Source organism: Peromyscus californicus, unplaced genomic scaffold, assembly GCF_007827085.1.
Source record: "Peromyscus californicus insignis strain IS unplaced genomic scaffold, ASM782708v3 Scaffold_14__1_contigs__length_90479793_seg_2, whole genome shotgun sequence".
In the NCBI taxonomy this organism is placed as follows: domain Eukaryota; kingdom Metazoa; phylum Chordata; class Mammalia; order Rodentia; family Cricetidae; genus Peromyscus; species Peromyscus californicus.
Genome location: NW_026294436.1, coordinates 21,286,891 through 21,307,059, shown reverse-complemented (window position 1 = coordinate 21,307,059; position 20,169 = coordinate 21,286,891). Strand labels below are relative to the sequence as shown.

Here is a 20,169-nt window from a genome sequence, read left to right as displayed (position 1 = left end):
GCAAACTGCCTCATCCACTCTTGGTTTAAAACCTCTGCCAAGGATCTGGAAACCTGTTCAGACATGGGAGCTAAGGATGAAATTAGGTTGTTTTCAGTCATCTGTTTTGTTGGCACAACAAAACCCAACTCCACTTTGCTGGTTACAAATCACACATTGTACATTACGTACTTTTCTTCTTGTTGATTTTTGCTTCCAAAGCTTCATTCACATTTAAGGACCATTCATTGTAAGACTCTGCTCGAAGCTTCAATGCATTCATCATGGGATAGAGATCATCCAGAGTGTACCTATACCTGGAAACAGGACACAGACAGGCGTGAGAAGGTGACTGAAGAAGGATGTTTATCCTCAACATTCACAGATCTAGAATGGGGATGCCACTGAGCTTTTTTCTTTTAATGATTTATTTATTTATGTTTGTTTTGTGGATGAGTATTCTATCTTCATGTACACTTTCATGCCAAAAGAGGGCATCAGATCTCACTAGAGATGGTTGTGAGCCACCATGTAGGTGCTGAGAATTGAACTCAGGACCTCTGGAAGAGCAGCCAGTGCTCTTAACTGCTGAGCAAAGACTCAGTGCAGGCTGAAAAGGAGGCTCAATGGAAAAGGCACTTTTCATGAAAGGAATGGCCCCCATAGGCTCTTATATTTGAATGCTTGGTCATTAGGGATTGGCATTACAACTTCAGAGGTATTAAGAGTTGTAGCCTTGTTGGAAAAAGTGTGTCACTGGGGCTGGGCTTTGGGGTTTCAAATGCTCCAGCCAGGCCCAGTGTCTCTCTCTTCCTGCTGACTTTGGATCCAGATGTAGAACTCTCAACTACCATGTCTGTCTGGGGTCACCATGGTCCCTGTCATGAGGATAATGGACTAAACCTCTGAAACTGTAAGCAAGCCCCAATTAAGTGCTTTCTATGGTGTCTCTTCACAGTAATAGAACACTGACTATAAGACACCATGTAAAGCTGAGTGCTATAACATACATCTGCCAACCCAGTCCTGACACAGTGACATGAAGTGGAGACTCACTGGAAACTAATGGGTCAACCAGGTTGGCATACACAATCAAGAACAGAGAAAACTTACCTTAAACAAGGAAAGCCAGAGCCAACACCTGAGGCTGTTCTCTAACTCCATAGCACACTGTGACACATACACATACACATACATACATAACCACATCCACACATGAATGTGATCTCACACAAACACACATACACACACCATAAATATACAATATGCACATGTACACACAAAATAGTTCCATGCTTTCCCAAAGAAGGAAAAAAAAACTTATCCTTCCTACTTACCGCAGGTTATACTTATAAGGGGGACAGGAACACAATTCTTTTACATGATGTAAGCAAACAAGCAGGCCAGGTTTACAAGAGCACGAGATGGCAGACATGAAGCATGTAGTTTTGCATTTTATACACTGCCGCTCATCATCTGGCAACAGCTCAAAATCCATTCTTTCTGAATCAATTACTCCCTAAAATTAAATGTGTATTAGAGACTTTGAAAGAATAATACGATCTAAAAGACCAAGACAAGTATGCACAGGATTTTTTTTAAGCCTTAATAAAATATGTAAGGATGATTTAAAACTATATGGACTACAAAGTACCAAGAGCCTAGCATGTTAATCCACTTGTTCAGCAAGAATCCCTCTTTGGGTAAGGTAAGGTCCATGTCTAACCATTTTGATCTGAACATAAACAAAATCAGTGCTGAATTAATAGTGCTGAGGTTAGCAGCCTATCTTGCTCCAAACTTACCTTACTGAAGTTTGAGCATAGAGAAGATATATATATACATACATACACACACACACACACACACACAACATATATATATATGCTTTCTATCACAGAAGAAAAACTTAAAAAGTAGCTGGGGACATACCTCATAGAGCACTTGCCTACAATGCACAAAGCCCTGGATTTGAGCCCTAGCATCTTCCTCAAAACAAGCAGAGGGGCTGGAGAGATGAGTCTGTGAGCAAGAGTCCACATTGCTCCTGCAGAAGACAGAGTTCCCAGCACTAGGCCATGTGACTCACAACCACCTGTAGCTCTGGCTGCTGTAGGGTGTCTGATGTGCCTTCTGACACACACACTTGAAATACCTCCCAAGTGAACATTTCACCTGTAGCTCATCCCATCTGACCTCTAGAAGACTCTTTTGAGAGATGTCCCTTTTTTTGGTTTTTCGAGACAGGGTTTCTCTGTGTACTTTTGGTGCCTGTCCTCTGTAGCCCAGGCTGGCCTTGAACTCACAGAGATCCTCCTGGCTCTGCCTCCCAGTAGTGCTTGGATTAAAGGCGTGCACCACTACTGCCTGGCCTGGGAGATGTCTTTTGTCACTCGAAGCCCAACTTCTACTGTCTTCTCATCTGCATCCATACTCAACAAAGACAGAGTATAAAATGCTGATGGATAGATTTGTCATTTTAATCATAATCATTGAAAAGGACATCCTTGGTCTGGAGAGTTGAGCTTAAAGGAGACCAAAGATCAACTTTGAAGATGGAAATCGTGTAGTTTATACACAATTTTAACCTGTAAATTCCACATCTAGGGAAAAGAATAGTTCTCCAAGTTGCAGAAATTAACTAACATTTTTATGTAATATTTTTATTTTGAGAATTTTCTATCTATGTATTTTAATTACACCTACTCCCTACCAAAACACACTCCCAAACATTCTTTTCCCAGTTTTATCTGCATTTCTTTGTTTGTGTTTAGTAACTCAATAAGTCCAATTAAGTGGACCCACATGTACTTGAGTGTGGGGCCGTCCACTGGAGTACAGATAACCTCACTGGTGCATCCCCTGAGAAAAATCATTCTCCTCCTCCTCCAGCAGCCATCAGCTGCTGACAGCTCTTGAGCTACAGGTGGAACCTACTCCACAGCAGGTAAGTCACTTAAATCCACTAGGCATTGTTTTCTTCAACTATAAAACACCAGAGGACAATGGATAGCCTGCTGGTAGTCCATAATGGGCTCCCAATAGACAACATTCCAGTATTCTATGCACAGTGGTGTGTGTGTGTGTATATATATATATGATTATGTATATGGTTGATCCAAAAGAACCCATTAAAAATATCTACTAAATCAAAACCTTAACAGGAAAATGCAAATGAACTAAAAGAGCTAAAAGTAGGTGGAATGCTTGCCTTGTATGCTCCAAGCCCTGGATCTATTTCAGTATTGAATAAAACTGAGCATGGGCCGGGCAGTGGTGGCACACGCCTTTAATCCCAGCACTCAGGAGGCAGAGTCAGGCGGATTTCTGTGAGTTTGAGGCCAGCCAGGGCTACCAAGTGAGTTCCAGGAAAGGCGCAAAGCTACACAGAGAAACCCTGTCTCGAAAAACAAAAACAAACAAAAAAAAAACTGAGCATGGTAGCATATACCTATAATTCTAGTGATGGAGAAGTAGAGGCATGAAAATCAGAAGTTCAAAGTCATTCTTGACTACATAAAGAGTTTCAAGGACAGTCTGGGCTATATGTGACCCTGTCTTCAAAAAGAAATTGGAAGACTCACACTAGTTATTACTTATTTCAAAGCTTTTTAGAAAATTAAAGGGCTGGAAAGACAATGTTTGATCTTGCAAAGGACCAAGTTCAGTTCCCGGCACCCATGTTACTAGTTTACAACTGCCTGTAACTCCAGTTCCAAGACACTGTACATCCTCTTCTGACCTATGTGGGCACTGAACTCAAATGCACAAAACTACCTACAGACACAAGCATATACAGGTAATTAAAAATAAAATTTTAATCATAAAGAAAATTACAGGAGTAAAGACCATTTAGTATTAGCAATAGGTTAGATTCATAGGTTTAAAACCAAGGTACCAAGGCAATTCAGAGAGAAGACAGTATGAGATTCTAGAGAATATTTTGGTGGCTTTGGCTTTGTATTATGCACAAATGTCTTAAGAAGGACACATAATAAAATATAATAAAAAAGAGGCAAGCTTGTAATCCAGCACTTGAAAAGTGCAAGTGGGAAGAACAGGAGAGGTCATACCAAGTTCAAGACCATCCTGGGATACATGAGACACTATTATAGGAAAGAAAGGGAGGGATAGAGAGAGGGAGGGGGACAGACAGAGAGAGAGAGAGGCACTATTGTGATAATATAATCTTATAATTAAATCAGACAAACCATGTGAAGAGATACTTTACAGAAATAGTGATACAAGGGATAAAATAAGCACATGAAAAATAGTTAATACAAATAAAAACAAAATATTACATGTCAATCAGAATAGCTTTTGTAAAAACCGAATACAGCAAGGAAAAGCTTCTTAAAACCACAATAAAGTGCAAGAACTCTATGAAGTCAGCAGTATGGAACTGGATCTCCAGAAACCTTACCAGTTTACGCACAGTTTCCCTTAAAGCCTTTTCATCCTCAATCATAATGGCCATGTCTTTCTGGACAGTTGACGCCACCACAACATCTAACACAGCAGCCTTGGAAGCCATTTTGCATATCATCTCGTCATGGGAAAAGACACAGTAACGGTGCAGCAAGCGGTAATGCTCCACGCACTGGCGGCCCAATGGTAGCTGTGTCACAAGCAGAAAAGAAACATGACATCGTCACCTTTTTTAAATTTCCAAAAACTTTTGACTTACCATATTACCCAATAACCCAATCTAGGTCAAACCACCTATCACTTACTAACCCTAAACCAGACTCAGATTCTCTGAGCACTGGGCCTATTCATCTTTGTGCTCTAAAGATCTGACACACTGGGTAACTAAGTTGAAAACTGGTTAAGGAAGAACTGTATGAACAATGAATTAATGTGAGTAATGTAGAGTCTAATTGGAAATATTTGTACATTTCCTCAAACAACTGTGCTGAACTACCAATCTTAATTTACTTCAGGGATAATTAATACTCAAGAACTATATAGTGGAAAATAAAGACAGAAAGAACTATTGCTATTTTTCAAGAAAAGCACTAGATGGTGGTACATGCCTAAATCCTTGCTCTTTAGCAGGAAGGTCTGTAATTCTAGGCCATCCTTAACTACACATCAGGTTTTTTTTTTTTTTTTTTTTTTTCCCCCCCGAAACAGGGTTTCTCTGTGTAGCTTTGCACCTTTTCCTGGAACTCACTTGGTAGCCCAGGCTGGCCTCGAACTCACAGAGATCCGCCTGGCTCTGCCTCCCGAGTGCTGGGATTAAAGGCGTGCGCCACCACAGCCCGGCTCAATTTACTAATTTTTATATTACACATAACCTTCACAGTTGTAGCATAAAATATCAACTCTGCAATGAACAAACATGTCATTCAACTGTTGTACTGTGGATAATTAGGGCAATCCTACTTGAGTTCTCAGACTGGAATATTTGTTACTAGTTTGTAAGCTCTAATAAGCTTCAACCTTGTTAAAAGTCATTAGACTCTGCTCTTCAAGAAAGTTCTTACTACAAGTTAGGCTCCCCAGAACCTGAGGCAGAACGATGGTTTGCAACAGAGAGCTCAGGGCTAGGCTTGGCAACAGTGGAAAAAAGCAAAAACAAAACCACTTCTTTGTCCCCAAGAAGTTGATTTAAAACTACAACTTAAAAGAAGTGTCTTGGGGGCTGGAGAGGTGGCTCAGCAGTTAAAAGCAATTGCTGATTTTTACAGCAGTCCAGAGTTCAGCTTCTAGCATCCATGTCAGAGAAGTCACAACCACCTTCTCTGGCCTCTACTGGTCCAAGCACATGTCTGTGCATGTCTATGTGCAGAAACATACACATACACTTTAAAAAAATAATAGATCTTAAAAAGAGAGAAAGGGGTCTTGCTACAAAACAAATGTAATGTCAACTAAAATAAGCAGTGTGGTACATGTCTTGAGTTGTCATACAATGTGTTATAAGGAAAAAGCTCAAATTCGTACTACATACCCAATCAACAGTGCAGAAGTTAACAGCCTCGGCAAAATTAAAACCTTGGTTGAAACCGCTGTGGTAGGCTCTTGGAAACGTAATCACAAACTCCCCAGCACACTGATTTGTTCGATAAACCTACAGAGACAGGGATGAGAGATTTTTAAGGTTTGACAGTAACATTCTCAAAGACAATTTGGACATGAACTGTTAGATGATTCACCAGACAAACAGGTCAGGACTGGACACACATACATTTGTACATACAATTACTGTTGTAGAATCACCTGATTCCTGCCACAAGATAGAGTAATATACCACAATAATAGAACTAATTAGTCTCTGAACAGAGACAGTGCTCAAACCAAATAAGGCTGCATCTAGGAGACAAGACACATCTTTCTTTACAGGTAAAACCAGGAATATCCTAAGGTTCAGCAACAGTGAAGCAGAGACAGGCAGATGCCTGTGAACTGGAGGTCAGTCTGGACTATACAGCAGGTTCCAGACCATGAAGAAATAATTTATTTATTTCCTTAGGCCCTAAATCTGGCCCCTGTATTTTATTCAAATTTTGACATATTGGAAAAATCCAGCAGGGAAAAATACTAACAATGAAGACATGGTGGGTGTTTTATACATTCAGTCATTACTTTCTAAGTTATGTTCCATGAATACATACTTAGTGAGCCCTCAAATTAAAGTCCTGAGAAATCCTGTCTGATGGCCCCTGAGGAACAACACCCAGTGCAGGCATAGATACACACACCCACAGATGCTCAACGGGAGGAAGGGTGATTAGCAATTCGAAACAGCCAATTCTGGCTGGGAAGTAATACCAGGACAGTGTGTATACATCTAGTAGTCCCAAGACCCTGGTTCAATTCCCAGCACCACCATCAATAGTCCTACAAAGTAGGCCATTTTGGTTAATCATTCAAGAATAAGACCATGAGATTCAATAAGATTCATTGTTCCCTCTTCTTTATGGAGTGCTGGAACTCAAATCTTTGCAAAAGACAAAGTGGGGTTCAGTTCCCCCACACCCATGTGGCAGCTCACAACCACCTGTTACTCCAATTCCAGGAGATCCGATATCTCGTCTGAACTCCAGACTCATGTACATGGTGCACATAAAAACACTCAGGTACACATACAAACACATAAAATTTATCAGTATTTTTAAAAAGATTTTAAAACCAGAGTTTTGATCAAATTGTAACAGAAGCTAGCCATTTTCATAGTAAACTATTTTGTATTTACAAGTAACTATTTATATATTTTTGTTGACTAAAGTTATAAACAAAATTTATAGTACAGAAATCATTAGTGATAATGGTTCTACAAACTCCAACTATACTAAGTTGTACACTAAAAAGCACTACACTCATTTGCAAAGCAAGTCTGTTCAGTAACTTAGGTATGAACTACAACAAATTAGTTTTTTATGGTGTCTAAGCACCTGGCCCATTGGATTATGCTATACAGCACCAAACAGCTGCTTCTATTATCAAGTTATATTATGAAAATACCAAATAACTTTTGTTTGTTTGTTTGTTTTTTCAAGACAGGGTTTCTCTGTGTAGTTTTGGTGCCCGTCCTGGATCTTGCTCTGTAGACCAGGCTGGCCTTGAGCTCATAGAGATCTGCCTGGCTCTGCCTCCTGAGTGTTGGGATTAAAGGTGTGCACCACCACCGCCTAGCCCTGAAAATACCAAATAACTTTTTAAAAAGAAAGAAAAAATAATAAAAAAAGTAATAGAGAAGTAGTGAATAAGCTGAGTAGCAGGAGGATTAACTCAGAACATACAGGCACTTCATGAGTCATCAGAGTGTTGGGGTTCATGATGGTCACAAGCTGGTGGAGGAGATCTGGCTGGGACACAAATAGCTCTGGAGCTAGTTTCTTCATTACATTTTCTAGCTGCTCGGCAGCATATCCTGGAACTCCATACCAGGTTTTTGGCTCACCCCTAAAAACAGATTATGAAAATCAATCAATGTTTAATACCAGTGCATGCGCGCACACACAAAGCAGTTCACATTTTTCTGATCTTGTTCTCTAAGACTGAGCTACAAACAAATGCTCAAATCAAAGAGGTAACATTAGAAATGTGAGTGGAACATATATAGTGCATTTTCCCCTTCAAGTACAAAAAATGATACTTTGCATCTGAGGTGGTCATCATTCCAGACCCCACTTTACAAAATGCAGACTTATAGAGTTTTTAAGAATCATATTTGTTAGAGGATACACAACTTCCTTCATCAACTGAGAAGGGATGGCAACCTTCCATCTTCCTTTGCCCATTCTGCTGGAAAAGGTTTAAATCAAATACAAATAAGGCAATTAGCATTTATAAAGAGCCCTTATTCTTCCAAGAACTTTAAATTGTCAACCAATTAATCTGTGCCATCCCTGTGAGGTATGATAAACATCATCTTCCTGTTACAGCTGGGGCAATTGCCTCGGGAAGCAGAACCATGTTGCATATCCATATGCCAACTCTTTCTTTCTTGTGGTACATCCTTAAATTCCACTGTTGGATTAGAGTGGGTTATAGATTTTAAAATATTTTTGAACTTCGAAGTAGAAGAAATAGGGGAGGTGGAAACAGATGTAGGGACAAATGGCTTTGGGTGAAAAGTTTAAACAGTATAAAGTTCAAAAGTCTGCACAGATTAGAGGTCAGTGTTACATGTCAGAATTCAGCACAACAAAAGGAAACTGATAGTCCCCAGGATCTGCTCATCCCCAAAGGAATACATGGATTACCATGACTACCAAGTGAGATTTCCTGTATCGAAAAACACTACACGGTGCTTTTTTTAACCTGTTAGTAAACACTTTACTGAATTCATATAAAAACTACACTATTCCTAGAAACATCCAATACACTAAACTAGTGTATGATTTCAGAGGCTACAGAACTTTTGTAAAGTGTCCTAACTTGATAGGAAATCTAATCTAACATAAGTTAAAACAAAAGGAACCCATTGCCTTCAGACACAGGCAACACATATCTGAAAGAGGGAATCTTCCTACCCAGCATACATACTGTTCATAGGCTCCATATAGAATTTCTCACCAGTGCAGGTAGTTGATTGAATAGCTCCAGTGGTCTTCAATATGCCAACAGAAGGAAGAAAAACACATGCCCACATACAACCAAGGGAGTTTCATGCCACATATATCAGCAGTAATATGAGCAAGGACAGACTGCTCCATCACTGGCATATTGTTCAAATTCCAGCCACTATCAAGATACTCCTAAAAGGAGCAAGAAAAAAAGAGGATAAAGTTTCAGCAGTATCATGCTAACACTTTAGAAATGTTTATTTGTTCCTTTCTTATTCTGTTATATTTATCTATATTGGCGGGGCTGTGATACACGTGTGCAGATACTCAAGGAGGACAAAAGGACATCAAGTACTCTTGAACTGGAGCAAACAAAGGCAATTGTGAGCAGCTGTCCTGGGTGCAGGAAACCGCCCAGGTCCTCTGGAAGGGAAACAAGTGCTCGTAAAACTGATAAGCCATTTCTCCAGCCCCTACAATTCCACAGTTAAAGATTGTCTCAAGAGCTCCTTCAGCCAGGTGGTGGCGCACGCCTCTGATCCCAGCACTCAGGAAGCAGAGGCAGGCAGGTCTCAGTGAGTTTCAAGGTCAGCCTGGTCTACAGAGTGAAAACCACGACAGCCAGGACTGTTTCACAGAGAAAACCTGTCTGGCACGTACGTGGGGGGGGTGGGGGGTGGACACGACTCCTTTAAAAAAAAAATGAAGGGTTTAGGGGTCAAAGTAGACTGCCACTATGATGATCTCTAGCTCTGTCTGGTTTAGACTTTAAATAAGTGGAACTGTATATACACATCTACCCTTTGTTTTGTTTTGTTTTGGATACAGAAGAATATAAACTCATTAGATGAAGTTTAAAACGAGGCAAACTAATCTACATCGTCAGTTAGAAGTTGGGATGTGTAAGGTAATAGTGGTTGTCCTCAGGAAGGAAGTGGTGATGAAAAGCAGAGAAGGAGTGTCACTCTAGTCTATCCTACTTTCTTGTTCTAGCGCTGGGTACCCTGCGCTCAAGTGTTCAGTTTGTGAAGACTAACCTGGCTGTGCACATGACTATGTACTTCTCTGTGTGTATGTAAAATAGAAAATGAACACCCACACACACATTTTAAATCTGTCTGTCCACAGGACAGACAGAGAAATTTGGGATTATGAGTCCACTAGCATGCAGAGTAAGACACTTATAAACATTAAAGTTAAGCAAGGCCTTGATTTCTCAGGTTGGTTTGGGTTTGTTTCTTGTGTTTTTGGCTTTTTTTTTTGGAGACAGGGTTTCTCTGTATAGCACTGGAGCCTTTCTTGGAACTCACTCTGTAGCCCAGGCTGGCCTGGAACTCAAGAGATCTGCCTGCCTCTGCCTCCCGAGTGCTGGGATTAAAGGCATGCGACACCACCATCTGGCCCTCAGGTTAATTTTATAGAAGAACTCAAGGTTAGAACCTGGAGGAAAGGGTGGTAATAATGTCCTATAATTACCATACTGTAGTGCATAATCAGGACTAGGACTTTTTGAGGACTTAATTTTTCTTGAAGATATTAAAAATCCAGTAATTAAGACTGTGCTGAGAGTAATTCTAAATAATTCAAGCTAACCAAACAATTTCAACACACAATTTCCAAGGCACTCAAAAGGACATAATTGTTACACCGAGGATGTCATTACTCTAGTATTCTGCCCTTTAGATCAACATTGTGCTTTAAATGTAGAGCTCCGCCTCACACTACAAGTTCCTACAGTTGGAACCTACCTCTTCCTCAGGGGAAATCTTGATTTTCCCATCTCGTACAGGGAAGCCACTGCCAAACTCCTTCGAAGCGATATCAGCTCCATACTCCACTGTGACATCTTCTTCAATAGTGCTGACCAGTCGCCAGAACTCCTTCTCTACCAGCTCTGTAGGAACCATCTGGAAGTACAAGGAAACTGGAAGAGTAACTTTTCCATTCGTTCACAAGTTGTTTATGACTAGTTAAGAGATGAGAATCATAGATTAACTTGCTAAGGAAAAAAAAAAATAGCTGTCCATAATTTCCCACAGGTGATATTCTCGGGTGATTTCAGGCAACAACTCTATTTTCTAGAATAAACTTTATAACTAAGAACTATAAGAATTGATTATGAATTCAAGTTCCCAACTAATCTGGGCTCATAGGGGCTTCACAGAGACTAAACCGACAACCAGGGAGGCTGCCTGGGACCAGCCTAGGCCCTCTGCTCACATGTTACAGTGAGACTCCTGACAGTGACAGCAGGGGCTGTCTCTGACTCAGTTACCTCCTCTTGGGACCTATACCTCCTACTGATTGCTTCATCCAGCCTTAACAGAAAGAAGGGGAGGTGTCTAGTCTCACTACAACTTGATAGACCATGGCTGGCTGATGTCCCTGGGAGACCAGTCCATATCTGAGGAGAAACAGGAAGAGGAATGGGAAGGAGGTGGGGGGAGCTGGGAGAAGAGGAAACCTTGCTTGGGATGCAAAAACAAAACAAATAAATAAACAAAAATAATACGAAATTAAAAAAAAAAAAAAAAAGAATTCATGTTCCTTGATCACAAACCAAACCACAACTACAAAGAGAGGCCAAGGAAAGTAAAATGATCTGTTTTGGTTTTGTTTTGTTTTTTTTTTTTGGTTTTTCGAGACAGGGCTTCTCTGTGTAGCTTTGCGCCTTTCCTGGATCTTGCGCTGTAGACCAGGCTGGCCTCGAACTCACAGAGATCCGCCTGGCTCTGCCTCCCGAGTGCTGGGATTAAAGGCGTGCGCCACCACCGCCCGGCGGTTTTTTTTTTTTTTTTTTTTTTTTTAATAATCTGAAATATACTTTTGTGTTCTGAGAAATATAACACCCAACCTGGCTAATAAATGTTTCTTAACACATTATTTGTCTAAACCTGGCTGAAAGTAATACAAACATGAATTTAAAAAAAAAATAAGAAGGCTAGATAGAGAGATGGTCTAGTGGTTAAGAGCACTTGTTGCTCTTTCAGAGGACCCTAGTTTGATTTCCAGCACCCACATGCACCATCTGTAACTCCAGATCCAGAGGATCCTATGCCCTCTTCTGACCTCCATGGGTACGAAGCATACACATGTTGCACATTCATACATGCAGGCAAAATACTCCCACATCAAAAACAAAAATGAATAAATCTAAAAAAGATTGTAATAAAATAAAATAAGAAATTGAAGATATGAACAAAAGATGTGCCTCAGCACATCCAACAATATAAAGCTATTAAAGTGTCAAGGAACTGTTCTGAGTAGCGCAAATAACTTACATGTCTGGCCCTTAGTGTCTTCAGCTTTTAAGTAAAATAAAGATCCAATAACAGATATCATAAGCCAGTCAACATGACTGATTATATAGGAAAATACTCAAATTCATGAGGAGTCAAAATAAAACTTCAAGAGGGTACACATTAGAAAGAAAATGTTAGGGAACCAAAAGCTAATGCTCATGACATAAAGGACTATCAGGATCATTAATACATTGCTGGAATGCCATAGAGATCAAAACCCTCATGTAACCTCAGAATCATCCAACTGCAGAGATCTCATGTATGAGCTGTTTGTTATGGCACACATAAGTGAGGAAAAACCACAGCTTAAATATCCAGAATTACACAGGAAACAATTTAATTTTGTATTTGATAGAATATTGAATGTTGAAAATACCTGCTTATATTCTAAGTAAACAAGAAATAAAAATGGAATCTTACTGTAAAGTTTACAATATAATAATTAGACAACAAAATGTAATAAACATGTCCCTAAGACACAGTACACAGTGCACTTAAATGAAAACATTCTGATACAAAGTTCTGTGGAATTCTACTACCATTAAACATTCTAGAAGTTTCCTTCTGTACAATGGCTGCCAGAGTGAAACCTTTATTCACTTCTTTGTGGCTTCAATGAATGGAGCTTTTCTTTCACCAGTAATAGAGTTGAAAAGAAACTGTCTACAGTGTAAATGTTAACTTTTTTTCTCATCAGCTAACTCATTAAAACAAAACAAAACAACAAATGTGTAATTAGCCAGGTGTGGTAGTGCCCCCTTTAATCCCAGCATTTGGGAGGCAGAGGCTCATGGATCTCAGAGTTCGAGGCGGGCTTGGTCTACACAGTGAATTCCATGCTAGCTGGGGCTATATAACTGAGAACCAATCTCAGAAAAGTAACATAACATAATCCTTAAATCACAGCTTGGTGAGATGTCTTGGCACATGGTGCCAAGCCGATGACTTGAGATCAATCCCTAGAACACACACAGTAGGAGAAAACCAACTTCCACATGTACATTGTTGCCTGAGTACCACTGACACACGAGTAAGTAAGTAAACTAACTAATTAATTAATAACAACATTTGTAAAATTCTAACCCAAATTAGTATAGATCTACATACATGGACTGGCATGTTGAAGTAATCGGATTTAAACGAGTCTGCCATCTCCCCAAACGTGCGCAGAGTATAATCCCTTGCTGCTTGTTCAAAGCCAAACGCTTCTTGGGGCTTGCTACATTCCTGCATAGGAAAAAGAAAATTAGTGTTCTAGGTGGCACTTGAAAATACCAAGTGCATCTAGCCAATAGTCACGAGGATAACTGTTTTAAGATTTTTTTTCATTCTATTAGTCTTACGTTAGAAAAATGTCTGAAGCATGAGATTGTTCCAGTGAGTAAATAATTTGTATTTGGTACTGAGCAGATAAGATACTTTTTAACAATTACAATTTTTTAACTTTGATTTGCTTTCAGGATCAGTGCGAAAAAATGAGAGGAATAATGTTCAAGAATTTAAACTATAAAATCAACATAAGAGGCGGTGGTGGTGGTGGTGGTGGTGGTGGTGGTGGTGCACGCCTTTAATCCCAGCACTCAGGAGGCTCAGCCAAGAGGATCTCTGTGAGTTCAAGGCCAGCCTGGGCTACAGAGTGAGTTCCAGGACAAGCACCAAAACTACACGGAGAAACCCTGTCTCAAAAAACCAAACCAAAACAACAACAAAAAAATCAAAATAGAAATTAATAACCAGATGGAAACAAAACAGCTCTCAGACCAGCAGCATTTAATGGTAACCAAATAATGCTATCAAACCCTTTTAAAAACAAAACACTAAGAGGTTAACAGGGGCAATGAGACTGCCATACATATGAAGTCAATAGATTTGAATATCCAGACCCATTTCTATGGTCATCTCTATCCAGATATTAAATATTTAAACATTTAAATATTAATATTTATTTGACACCATGGACCCTTTCCAAGTTCCATAATAACCTGTCCTGTGGGGCCATCTCATGTGACACTATGGCTATATAGAAAACCTCTAGGACCGTTAGCTCCAAGCAGTATAATAAAAAACCTTAATGTTAGAATCTAATTTTAACACAAAATGTAACATTCTAGTAACTGAGGACTTCCTTAGAGTGGTAACAACGAACTCTGTTGTATGTTGTTAAAATATCAGCACTAGATACACTACAGAGAAAATATTGAAGATAAAAGAGTAAATTACTAAAATCCGTTGTCTAATATAAATAATTCCATGTTTAAAAGAGAGTGTGTGGGATGGGGAGCTGGGTCGATCAATGAAGTGCCTGCCACACAAGCATGAGGACCTGAATTGATAGCCTGAGAGCAGCCAGGTCCCCGGCGCTTGGCAGGTAGGGGTGGTGAAGAAAGGGGATCCCTGAAGCTCTCTGACCTGTCAGTTTTGAGTAAAGTAATGTGCTTCAGGCTCAGCAGAGAGCCTGTCACAGATGAACACTGACAAATAAAAACATCCCTCACCCCAACATACATCATACAGAGCAAGAAAAGAAAGTCTGGCCGGGCGGTGGTGGCGCACGCCTTTAATCCCAGCACTCGGGAGGCAGAGCCAGGTGGATCTCTGTGAGTTCGAGGCCAGCCTGGTCTACAGCGCGAGATCCAGGAAAGGCGCAAAGCTACACAGAGAAACCCTGTCTCGAAAAACCAAAAAAAAAGAAAAAAAAAAAAAAAGAAAGTCTGGATGAGTATCCACTAAGATATTAACAATGGTACCTATGCCTTGTGAAATAATCTAAGCTGTTAAGTACTTATAAATTCCTAAAAAGAACATAAATTTTTTTTACAATGAATTTGTTGTTGAATAAATAAAAATGTTCTGCCTCTGAACACACACACACACACACACACACACACACACACACACACACACACACACACACACACACACTGTGGAACTTTGTAAGACCTCTTTCCTATTCACTTCTAAGCCTAGTTTTGTTCATGGACTTCATTATTATTGTTAAATCTAAAACCCATAGCCAACAGAAAATGTTTCAAAAGTCGTCTTCTTTCTCAGTCGCTAACTCTTACTTGAGCCAAACACTTAGGACACCTCCAGTCTCCCTTGGGCACATCGTGAAGAGGGGGGATCAAGCAGAAGGTGTGGTAACTGTCATCGCAGCCATCACACAGGAGCAGCCGGTCCTCATCATTGCCACTGCCACATAAGAGGCACACATACAGGTCCACCTACAGCAAGGAGAATAAACAGAACACAAAGGAGTGTGAGCTATCACTTGACTCTGTGATTTTTTTTTTTCATTTTGCTTCATCTTGTTCTGAAGGTCTCCATGAAACTCAAGCGGCCTCTTATTGCTTAGTTGAGGATAACCTTGAACTTGATCCTGACTCCACCTTTAAGTACTATGTTTACAGGTGTGCAGCACCACACCTTGTTTTTGTGGTGCTAAGGAATCAAGCTCAGTCTCAAACATGCTACTACCAGGCAAGTGTTCTACCAGACAGTCATGTGCCAGCCCACAAACGGTGTGTGTGTGTGTGTGGAATTTGAATTTACACATTTTTGTGAATGCCTGTATCTGTGTATGCATAGCACAGCCAACATGTAAAAGTCAGAAGTCTCTTCTACCACATGAGTTCCAGAAAATAAAGTCTGATCAAGTTAAGCATAAGTGTATTTACCTAATGAGCCATCTCTGCAGTCCATACGTAGTTTGAATTAAAAGGCTACACCTTCTATAAGTAGTATTTCACAATTACATGTGTTCCCAATTCTGAACTTCGATCTCCCAGCTCTTTCAATTATGTTTATTTTTTTATATAAAGTCATTATTTGGTAAATTTAAGATAATCCTCATAGGTAGTAAGTTATTAGCCAAACAATTAACGACATTAAACAAATACTCTGGAACCAGGTGCAATGGAAGATGTCTGTAATCATGGCTCTGGGAAGTTGTGACAGGAGATCTAGGATTTCAATTCTAGCCTGGGCTTCAGAGAAACCTCATCATCAAAGAAGAGTAGGTTAAAAAACAAAGCAACAGAGGCAGGTGTATCTCTGCGTTTGAAGACAGCCTGGTTTACAGAAAGAGAGAGATCCAGGACAGCCAGGGCTACACAAAGAAACCCTGACTCAAAAAAAAAAAAAAAAAAAAAAAAAAATCCTACCACTTTGACTTCAATTCTAGAGTTGGGATGAGTGTCCCCTGCTGGGATGCAAACCTGTAATACCAGTCCTTGAAGGCAGAGGCAGGAAGGGGTGGGGATCATGAGTTCAAAGCCAATGTTTGTCATGTGAACCTCCCCACACCCCTTAAAAGAGAGAGAGAAAAATTACCCAAATATTAAATGATAAAGCATAGTTATTTTTATTAGTTACATATGATCTGAACTGTCACACACACACACACACACACACACACACACACACACACAATCAGTAGAAGACATAGTGGCCTCAGAAGAAATCAACCCTGCCAATGCCTTGAGTTTATATACTTGCAGAACTGCAAAACACTGTTATTTAAGCTACGGAGTCTGTGATATTTTCATATGGCAGCTTCCTCCCCGCATCTAATATATAACCTACTAACAGAAAGCTGAGAAGTCAACTAACAGGAAGTCTAACTTGTTAAATACGTTTATAATTAAAGGAAAAAATCTAGACTCTGCACATTCTCTTACTGTATTTTCTTGTATGTATGGTGGGAAAGCAACAGTGAGATCATTACCAATTTAAAGACACTACTGTCAGGATCTCTGAGGAGAGGTCAAGCTGATACTTTCTAATACTAAACTGGTGAAATTCTGTGTGGTTTTTGGCTCTGTAACCCATGTTAGGGTTTGAGCTCTCAGAACTCTTCCTACCTACCTCAGCCTCCTGAGTACCAGGATGGCAGGCAGGAGCCACCACATCTAGCACAAGCATCACTTTCAACTAATGTTCCAACTGCGTGTTAAATTCTCCAGCTCTCCCTCTAAAGTCCCACCCCTGATGCCTCCTTTCCTTTCCTTCCTCTCTTCTTTCTGGTTCCCTTTCCCCCTTGCAGGTACAGAATGTCAATTTGACTTTTGATCTATCCTTCAGCTCATCTGCAGGTAGGCTAATGATTTGTGAACAGGTCAATGCACTTTTTTTTTTTTTTTTTTCCTCGAGACAGGGTTTCTCTGTGTAGCTTTGCGCCTTTTCCTGGAACTCACTTGGTAGCCCAGGCTGGCCTTGAACTCACAGAGATCCGCCTGGCTCTGCCTCCCGAGTGCTGGGATTAAAGGCGTGCGCCACCACCGCCCGGCTATCAATGCACTTCTTTACTATCCAGTCCAAACTGAACAAATTCCAAAAAAAAAAAAAAAAAATCACAACTACCAATGCTTACTAGAATCAGGTATTACCTTACTTATAAATTGATCAAACAGACATTAAAATATCTCTCATTTGTTAATACTAAGTAATGCACATAAGTATAAGCTTATCGGTAAAGGGATTTTCAAAAAGGGGGCAGGGAAATAGGCTAGGGACGAAGTTCAGTGGTAAAGTACTTATTTAGTATATAAAAGGCCTATGTTCCATAAGAATATGCTGCTCATTTCCCAGAGCTGGGTATGTAGTTCAGTGTTAGAGTGCTTGCCTAGAATGTGCAAGTCCCCGAGTTTGATCCCCACCAGGAGTGAGAGGGAGAGGGAGGGAGAGAGGAAGGGTGGACTTCTATAATCCCAGCTACTCAGGAGGCTGGGACAGAATTACAAATCCAAGGCCACCTTGAATATGGAGAGATCCTGTTTCAAAAAGAAAAGAAAAAAAAAAAAAGAGTAAGTAATCAAAGGATGAAAAGGAGAAAACGGGGGTAAAAGAGAAGTTAAGTGTCAACTCACAGCATTAGTGCTTTTCTTAGATCGACTCTTGGGCTTTTCCTTCTCACTTTCTAACATGCAGTCCTTCTTCTCAGTGGGTTCTTGCTTGATGTTACTTTTCACTTCTTTCTCTACAGGACACAATCCAAAGTTAGTTCTTTTTGTATGGACTATGCTTATCTATCTAGCCTCATCCTCTTCCTCCTCTCCCAGCATAACTCCACACAAACATAATTCCTATTTATTTTCATTTTAATAACACTCAGTGTTACTATATACAAGAGTTCAATACTGATTATGATAAAATACAAACTGACCTCAATTAAATTTTAGCATGTGAGTTCTATTATGAATATGCTGCTTATATGTGTGTGCCTTCAAAATGGGAACTAAAGTGCTCTTTAATTAAGAATAAGACATGTGCAGGGTGTGGCAGCACATACATTTAATCTCAACACCCAGGACCAGAGAAAGAATGATCTCTGAGTTTCAGGTCAGTCAGAGCTATATAGTGAAACTGACCATGTCTCAAAGAAAAATTAACAAGGACAAGACATTTCTCTTGCTTGTGACAGGGATGGATATCAACAATTCACCAACCAGGACTCTATAATATTATACACTGTCTCTTTATAATCTAAGATTACTTCCCAGCTCCAAAACCTGGTAATTTTGGCTAAACTGAGTAATCAATTATTGAACTATCAAGTGATTAATTCACAACAAACCCATCTCAAAGAACTTAAGGACTCTGATTCACAGCTGTTTATTTCCCACTATATTTTATATAGCCTTTTCCCTAACACATTAATGTCTACGAGGAACTCATTTTAATACTGCATTTGTATATGCCCATGTGTAATACAACACAGTACTTATCCTATGAGAACCACAAATTTACCTCTAGCCAGGTGTGGTGGCACATTCCTGTAATGCCAGCACTTGGGAGACAGAGGCAAGGAGGGTCAAAACTGAAGAGTTTGAAGCCAGGCAAGAATATACAGAAGACTTTATCTTTAAAAAAAAAAAAAAAAAAAAAAAAAAAAAGGAAGGAGGAGGGAGCACAAGAGACAGGGAGAGAAAATAGGGAAGGAAGCAGGAAAATGGACAACACCTTTCAACAGCTTCCATCAAGTGACAGCCATGCAAGCATTATCAACTGAACTTCAAACTAGATAAGGTCTCTGCTTGCCTTGAAATAAAAAGGAACCTATACTTTTCAAATCATCTTTTTGTCTTTTAAGTGAATTTATTGAACTAAATTTCAAAACAGCAGCGAGACAACTGAGAAATTCATTTATTTTCCAAATACACATATTTTTCCATTTTTTTCCTACTGGCCTATTAATTGTGAGAATAAAGACAACAATATATTAAGAATTTATTTCTCAAACTCAACCAAGTGACCAAAGAAATAATTGCTATCATCATTTTTACTTTATCTTTCTTATTCATGGATAAACTTTCTTACCATTTTCACATTTTGGAGTTGGACAACCCATTCGGCGTCTCAGATTATGAGTCCTGGCTTCTGTTGCCTCTTCTGGTTCTATTTTAATATTCATGGCCTAAAAAAATTGTCATATATATGAATATTCTCTTCTATCTGTTAGTACTTAGGAATCTCTTACACACAAACTAGGAGTGCCCTCCAATAATACAGGTTTTAGGGGAAAGAAACAGAAAAAAATAATCAAAAAGTTGAGATCAAATTATGAGCTGTATTACTACCCAAAATGGACATATCAACACCTTATTTTCCTCTAGAATTTTTGCTTTAATTATTACTAAACCTGAAACAATTATAAAAACATCACAATTTCATTAACCTCTAAAATTTTGCTAATCTCTTCAAAGGTCCACCAGTATTTGTAGAAACTTAGTTTCCACAATTTTCAATGATTTTTTTTTTTTTTTAAAGACAAGGGTCACTGGCTAGCCTGAGCCTTGCCATGTAGATCAGGCTGTCCTCAGACTCAGATCTGCTTGCCTCGGCCTCCTGAGTGCTAGGATTAAAGGCGTGTA

The 20,169-nt window shown here is 39.6% G+C and overlaps 1 protein-coding gene across 2 annotated transcripts in view; it reads right to left on the bottom strand.

Annotated features, from left to right (window-relative positions):
* The window catches only part of Kdm5b (lysine demethylase 5B), a 77,403-nt gene that overhangs the window by 19,865 nt on the left and 37,369 nt on the right, over nucleotides 1-20,169 (bottom strand). For both annotated transcript variants that reach the window (XM_052737014.1, XM_052737013.1), the window contains 11 exons: nucleotides 19,616-19,712; nucleotides 18,166-18,275; nucleotides 15,364-15,522; nucleotides 13,406-13,525; nucleotides 10,745-10,903; nucleotides 9,007-9,188; nucleotides 7,728-7,890; nucleotides 5,936-6,055; nucleotides 4,403-4,597; nucleotides 1,317-1,498; nucleotides 172-296 (listed from right to left, as the gene is read on the bottom strand). In XM_052737014.1, the coding sequence (XP_052592974.1) occupies nucleotides 172-296; nucleotides 1,317-1,498; nucleotides 4,403-4,597; nucleotides 5,936-6,055; nucleotides 7,728-7,890; nucleotides 9,007-9,188; nucleotides 10,745-10,903; nucleotides 13,406-13,525; nucleotides 15,364-15,522; nucleotides 18,166-18,275; nucleotides 19,616-19,712 (1,612 nt within the window). The remainder of the gene's footprint in view (nucleotides 1-171; nucleotides 297-1,316; nucleotides 1,499-4,402; nucleotides 4,598-5,935; nucleotides 6,056-7,727; nucleotides 7,891-9,006; nucleotides 9,189-10,744; nucleotides 10,904-13,405; nucleotides 13,526-15,363; nucleotides 15,523-18,165; nucleotides 18,276-19,615; nucleotides 19,713-20,169) is intronic.